Consider the following 7444-nt stretch of genomic DNA (forward strand, 5'->3'; position numbering starts at 1 on the left):
ACATGCCCCAAAAGTCTCTGGAAATAAGTTGGCGGTTTTTTGTATAGAGTGCATCCGAAGGGTTACATATATGCACAGCTGGCTCTGTCAGATCTAACACGCGTCATGAGAATGATACAATAAAAACGTTTGTTATTATCAGCTCATCTAATATTTAGAAAAAAAATTACCTTTCCCATTGAATTATTAATCAAGGTTATTAAATACTTGTTCTTTAAGTGGGTGTGACTAGTTCACGGCGGGCGATACCAAAATTCTTCGACAAAATTTAGCTTGATGTATGCAATTTCCAGCGCTTTCAAGCGGCACCTAAGCAAAAAGTAGAAACAAAGCGTACGCGCTTCTACCTGCGTAAATTGCAACCTCACTATCAACGCCATTCAGGAGTATTTTCTGTCACTGTTTACACACGGGAAACAGCGCTTTTAAAACCTTGTCAATGGCTGTATATTTAGTATTGTTGCATTAGTATAGCTAATTTTTCTATTTGTTGTTTCTTTTGACAAAATACTGGAAAAAAATATGAAGGGTCGTCTATAGATGTTGACTTCGCTTCCATATGTAATGTCAGCCTTAAAGCAAAGCAGACGTTTGTGCAATAGTTAAGATCAAATGATCTACGTCAACATGCTACTATACAAACTATGGCCCTAATTTTCACAGCTAGAAACTGGTGGGTAGCTTTGTTCCTGATAATACGTTAGGTTTCTGATTGGTTGAAAGCCGACAGACAAAGAATGCACACAAGGTTGCCGTACTTACGTAAACGCAGTGCTTCAATGATCATATTCTCTCTGTTTTCTGGTCGAAAGCTAATGATAGGTTGTGTACCTATCATGAACCAGACATTATCATACTTTTCGTAACACTTAAATTTCGTTTTTTGCCGTCTTACTGTTTCTAACATTTATCTAATCCACCAACAGTACGTGCCAATGGGCACACGTGCCATAGTAATCGAATCACTTGGTTCTTACGGCGACAGGAACAGAAGAAGCTCAGATAGATGGCGTAACTAACAGTGATTGTTGCTCTTATGTCGAAAACTGATTATTACATTTTCGAGACGCGGACAGAAACTCCTCCAAACCCCCTAGAATACTGTCTGGAATCGTGTTTTCACATTTGTTTCCCATCGTCTTGGCTTCTATAGGCTCCCGCCACCATCGTCTTATTCTTCCGCCTGAACAAACTTAATCATCGTTTTATTTCAATAACTATTACGTTATTTGCTGTTAACTAAACAGTATCGTTGAATTCATTCTATGAAGTTCCTCGGTCGTATTACATCTGCAACGGCTAGACGATTCAGTGCTCTAAAGCGAAACACATGGGTGGTAGACTTGACTCAATGGCCGCTAGCAAACAGACAATCGAATGATACGCGGACAACCCGATGGAAAAACAGATGGACAAATATAGAAAAACCTGGACAGCTATCCTTTTGTTCAGAGCGGCTAACCAGCGCAAGAGACCATTTTTACTGCAGACAGTTAACTATTGGCGCGTGAGTGACGCCCTCGTTTAGTCCATCTAACATGTCGATAATTTCATCTCGCTAGCCTTTCGTTGAATCGTCAGGGCTGATCATTCTCACATTTTACAATAGTGTGCGTAACGGGCCACCCGAGCAAGATTATCAATCATGTTGCAGGTTAGTTTTGAAAGCCGTATCGTCCAGCAAAACGTTACCGAAACGTAGATGTGTCAGAATATCTGAGCTCCTCGCCCTCATAAAGATCTAGCGAGATCTTTTTCAAACCGTTTTTAGGTTAAGAAAACAATGCACTTCTCCGAGAAGAACTGTCTCAGTAGGCGTGATGTTCACACAATGACCCTGACACAGACGGTATGCCCTGATTAGACCTACCACGCTTACCTATTCCATTGCCCATAAACATTTAGAAACAACCAATAATTTTCTTCAGTCTCAACACAGCCAAACTAGCCTTGGGAATAGGATGATGCTGTCAAGACAAATATATCGGGACGAGCAAACGACTCGAGAGCTGTGGGAGAAACAGAAGACGACAATCGCCTGAGAGTCAGACAGTTGTATTGTTGAGCGGGTTAAAAGCAACGAAATCTGCAATAAATTAAGTTGATTTAGCTATGTTTTCCCGATGAGGTCTTTGGGAGAGATTTCTACTAGTTCTTGAGTCGTAGGCTCTAAGTATAAGCGGGTCGAAGATCGCTTCGTCGTTCCATTAATTTTTCATGGTTTGGAAGTCGTTCGCATGCCCTAGTCTCACGCGTGATGTTTTTTCTATCGTTTTTGCTGGACGATCAGCCTAAACGACCGTTGACATGCGATATTCCGTATATCTATATCCAATTAAGCGAGCGAGGTAACCTGATGAATGTAGCCTTTGAAAAGTAAAATTACATTAATCAATTTAGGCTTTCATGCCAAGAATCAATCATACTCATCCCTGAGCTGTAGGAACGGATAACTAATATTTCAAATCGAAGTGATTGGAAACTTGCCCGCCTATATATGATAGAGAGCTGAGATTACCAATCCCAATACGGGTGGCGGATATCCCAATATTGAAATAGAAGACCCCACTAGCTACTGCGTGACCAACTAAAAGTTTAATATCATTCAACGTTATGCCGAAAATCGAATATCAGTATTTATATTCCGACGTAGCAATATTTAGGCCCATAATAAGCTTGCTCTCTCAAACATACACGATATTTTCAAATTGTATCGTATCCAGGACACACAAATGGTACCAAAGGCAGAAAAGCGTCGCAATAAATATGAAAGACGTGAGAGCCGCTATATCGTTGGGAGCTTGCTCACCCGAAACAGCGCTCGTACTCGATGCCTAGTTCCAGCCAGAATCCTGTCTGCTTTTGTGTAATGGATTATAATCAATCTACATAATATATATTGATTATAAAGGTTGGTTCTAAGATCTTTTTTGTCTTCTCATAGGACATGTATGCGTTTAAGACATTTGTAGAGATAAGGGTTTCGGCAGTCGTGTAGTCGCAGAGCTATGACCCTTGCTCAAATCCGTAGAAGGGGGAGAGTCGGTTGTATAAACCAGTCTGTGACTCACCGCCCAAGCCTTTCAGGCGTGTGACTCACTAGGACCTCAAAAGGAAAGATTCCCCGCCAAACCTCGATAGAGACGTTGAACGGATTTCAGTACTACGTAAAAGATTCCAAGAACTTTTAGGGTCAGTTGGGGGTTCCTTAGTTAGCTAGAAACGATTCAGTGAGTCAAGCCGATCCGGTTGACAATGCCGAACATAAAAAGAGGGAGAGTAAAAATTCTCAAGTCACAGCCCATGGCGGACCAGGCGATGAGTTTATTCCTAGTCGGCCTGTGGCGTGCTTACAGCTAGCTCTGGATGTTTAAGTAGACAATTGGCATAAACGTGCTGTGTCATAGGAAGACTGGAGTGTCCAACCACGAATGCTCGCACATTTGCAGGAAACTGTGATAGAAACTTCTGATTAACCTGGAACATATTACCGTCGTATCATGAACACGTGTTGTTATCAAGGAAATCAGTATATATCACCAGCTAAATATACCTGTCTGTTCTATATAAAAAACCAAACAGACGTGTGCATAATTTTATGTGACACGAATCTTTAGATTGAGTGCACGCACTGGTGCACGCATATCGGCGATCTATTTCTTTAGCAAGATGGAATATGTTTATAACATTGACACCAACTCCTGTTGTCTCCTCATAAATAATAATAGAATAGCGAAGTCGCTGGTCCGCGAGCTTCACATATAATGAATCATAGAGGACGATTTACATCATCATTATCGCATTCAGTAACGACTGATTATGATCCTGGCTTTCATTACAAATCCACATACATTATATGAATTTTTCCACGATAAAAACTATTGTAACCTGGTGAAAAAATCAAATCTGATCGCGTTTTAGCTATTTTTAATACTCCGTTGGTAGAAAAACGTTTAATGTTGCTTATGAATGTTGTGTTCCATTTTCCTAGACACTGGCTCTTAGTAGAATTTTTTGTGAGGTTGGGATTCCCTGTGCGTGCACTTCCATTGTTAATAACGGCTTTTATTTTCCCGCTACACTGACTAACAACAAACAACAAAGTTATGAATTGTAAAGGACCAAAGTTGTGTCGTTTACTCCCGTTCTTAGTTGTGTTCTAATATGTTTTACCATTCGTTGCAACATTGTCTTTCTCTGCCATATCAGGCAATTGCTACGACCCAGTTTTGGTGACCAGTAGCAGCTCACAAGGATCTCCCTTGCCCTCTTCGGCTACTGCGATTATTCACGGCGCCAGCAGCGCCCGCGGAGGTGCCAGCGGCGGCGGGGGTGTCGTGGTCTTGGACACGAGTTTCGGAGCCGGATCGGGACTCGTCACGCTGAAGTCGTCCGTGTCATCAGGTTTCTCCTATGGTGGTCAGCATCACCATGGATCCACATTGTTGTCGGGCCTGGCCGCCTCGTCCGGGCTATCTTCGCACCATCACTCGTCGTCATCTTCAACTGCAGGACAGCACCACCACTCCAGTCACTCACAGCATCCTCAACCCCAACAACATCAGCATCAGCAGACAACAAACAGAGGCTCGTTCTCTTTGAGGGTAGCGGCCGCAGGGGGCCATCACTCGAGTCACAACTCAGGCAACAATAACGGCCATAGCCACGGGCCGAACAGCGGCGGCGTGCAACATCCACAGCAACAACACATCTCCAGCCTGAACAATAACGCTAGCAACAACAATAACAACGGAAGCGCAAATAACAATAATACCAGCAACAGTCACAGCAGCTCATCGAGAAAACGAAAGGTGAGTCAGAATGTCAAATGCAAAATCGTAAATATGAACATCGCGTTTATGAACAAATATGTAAAGTGTTGTTGTTGAATGACAGCCTTTGACAGGCCATATGTTGCAAAATACATATGAGCGTAGTTGAAGAACAATTAGGCTTGGCACTATAAGAAAAGCCAGTTACTGCTCGTTATGCCGAAAGGAAGAGTAATTTCCAAAGATAGTATTTATTGCTAATTATAGATAACCTTCAACAGTTTGTCTTTCCAAGACTTTTTGTGGGTCCCTAGTTTCTACTATCCTTCTTCCTAACTTCAAGCTAAATTTTTGTGTATGGCATGTTTATACAAGACTCTAATGAACTTACGCGTTCCTTTGTGTATATTCACGGTTACCATTAAAGAGTTCGTTACGATTTTAGACAGGAATCTTTGAATACGGCTCGTTCATGAGGAGTGTTTCTATCTGTTCATGTGAAAAGCTTCATCCAAAGTTTGCTCTCCTCTAGCGGCAAGAGTATTTGCCTAATCGTCTCCGTATCTACACAACTCTTTCTTGGAATGAAAGCAACCCACAAAAAAGTAGGTTTTAGCAACCCATAAAAAATAGCCTAATCTTACCTCCTTTAATCTCTTTTTTAGCCTTCTCTCTAAAGTTTAAGGGGTCGCTTTGAGTTCAAAAATCAGACAAGCAAGAAAAATATATACTTTAGCTAGTTCGAACTCAGAGTTGCTACAGAAGCGCTCACTTTGGACCAAAAATCGGCCCCTCGCCACTTTCGCTATCTCAGCGGCCTTCCAGGTTTTAAATCTCAGATCAGCAGTATGTCTGTTCAATCCAAATGATGCGTTCACCATTTGCACATGCCAATCAACGTAATTTGTATGTTTCGTTGATTGCGAGTGACTCGAGTGTCTAACCTAATTTGAACTCTGGAGTACACCTTAGAATGGCGGACGGCATTACACTCATGACTTATTTTCCTGATCAAATTTTGCAGGCAGAGACGTTAGTAAGCTACGGAGGCGGTGCAGCGGCGACAGGAGAAAGCGCTGCGTCCGGGCTTCTGATGAACAGCACGTCCCATTCGACGGCCGGAGGCCAGTCCAAGCGAAGCAAAATGGGACAACAGAAAAAGGTACGTTAAGCCTAATTGGCAGAACAGACCGTTCATAATCCACCAGCGAACTTTTGTTCGCTGGAGGATGAAGCAGTAGTCTTTTTTCTGCAAAATTTCGCACCTGTATGCTTATAATGCGAAAAAAGTCAATATTGGTCAAATACAATGCTTCACATAAACCTATCATTCAAATGTTGTATATCTAGCAAAGTTTATTACCACATGTCAAAACACGGCTAATCAAAGTAGTAGTTTCTTCCTTCGACTGAACCTTAGAAAAAAAAGTGGTAACCATTTGCGTAACGAGATGCTCAATGCCATCGTGTTCGATTGCACTTCGGTTCTTACAGGTTGTTTCGTCCTCATCGACCTCCGAGGGCGACTACCAGCTTGTGCAGCACGAAGTGCTGTATTCAGCTGCCGGGAACCAATATGAAGTCCTCGAATTTCTCGGCAGAGGTACATTCGGCCAAGTGGTCAAATGTTGGAAAAAAGGCACTAACGAGATCGTCGCGATCAAGATCCTCAAGAATCATCCGTCGTATGCAAGACAGGGTCAGATCGAAGTGTCGATACTTCAACGACTATCGGCTGAAAATGGCGATGACTACAATTTTGTGCGAGCTTACGAGTGCTTCGTGCACAAGATGCACACGTGCCTCGTGTTCGAAATGCTCGAACAGAACCTCTACGATTTTCTCAAGCAGAACAAGTTTTCCCCTCTACCACTCAAGTATATTCGGCCCATTCTACAGCAGGTATTAACTGCGTTACTCAAACTGAAAATGCTTGGGCTCATACACGCCGATCTCAAACCCGAGAACATCATGCTCGTCGATCCTGTACGACAACCATTCCGCGTCAAGGTAAACTACGAAATAAATTCAACGACACTAGAAAATTTTGTTGACAAACGAATTACAACTAAAGGGCAACGATAAACATTTCACGAACTTTCCCGCGAAAATTCAAATCGCAAGCTTCTTCATGTTGATCAGCCTCACAGGTATTAGTGTTTATCCGTACCTGCATAATGAGTCTCCCTTGTAACTCCAATACATTTTAGGTGATTGACTTTGGTTCGGCATCGCACGTGAGCAAGGCCGTATGCTCGACCTATCTTCAATCGAGGTTAGTGACATAGATTAAGAGTTGATTTGATTCGGAGTGAAGTTACTTTTCTTACGGCAGCTCTGTACGTAAGTCTAGAGAAGATGCATGATCACATTGCTATATTTTGCTTGAAATGGATCCCAACAATAACAGCATCGAAACAACTGATAAAATTCTAAAACCGCGTTAAGATATTAAGCTAAAAAAGAGACATTTTAAATAAAAACATTTACTGTTTGCAGGTATTACCGTGCCCCTGAAATTATTTTGGGCCTTCCATTTTGCGAAGCGATTGACATGTGGAGTTTGGGCTGCGTCATAGCTGAGCTTTTTCTGGGCTGGCCATTATATCCAGGGGGTTCGGAATATGATCAAATCAGGTTTGTCTTTTTTTGACTTACGTCTTTACGCCATT

General features: G+C 42.2%; 1 protein-coding gene across 9 annotated transcripts in view; it reads left to right on the top strand.

Annotated features, from left to right (window-relative positions):
- The window catches only part of LOC111267673 (uncharacterized), a 54564-nt gene that overhangs the window by 36818 nt on the left and 10302 nt on the right, over nucleotides 1-7444 (top strand). For all 9 annotated transcript variants that reach the window (XR_002684776.2, XM_022846061.2, XM_022846057.2 and 6 more), the window contains 5 exons: nucleotides 4210-4811; nucleotides 5797-5934; nucleotides 6267-6782; nucleotides 6983-7047; nucleotides 7272-7409. Coding sequence is in view for 8 of the 9 variants with exons in the window: in XM_022846061.2 (XP_022701796.1) it covers nucleotides 4210-4811; nucleotides 5797-5934; nucleotides 6267-6782; nucleotides 6983-7047; nucleotides 7272-7409 (1459 nt within the window). In the remaining variant the exon portion in view is untranslated. The remainder of the gene's footprint in view (nucleotides 1-4209; nucleotides 4812-5796; nucleotides 5935-6266; nucleotides 6783-6982; nucleotides 7048-7271; nucleotides 7410-7444) is intronic.

The sequence above is a fragment of the Varroa jacobsoni genome, unplaced genomic scaffold (genome assembly GCF_002532875.2).
Source record: "Varroa jacobsoni isolate VJ856 unplaced genomic scaffold, vjacob_1.0 scaffold_1208, whole genome shotgun sequence".
Classification (NCBI taxonomy): domain Eukaryota; kingdom Metazoa; phylum Arthropoda; class Arachnida; order Mesostigmata; family Varroidae; genus Varroa; species Varroa jacobsoni.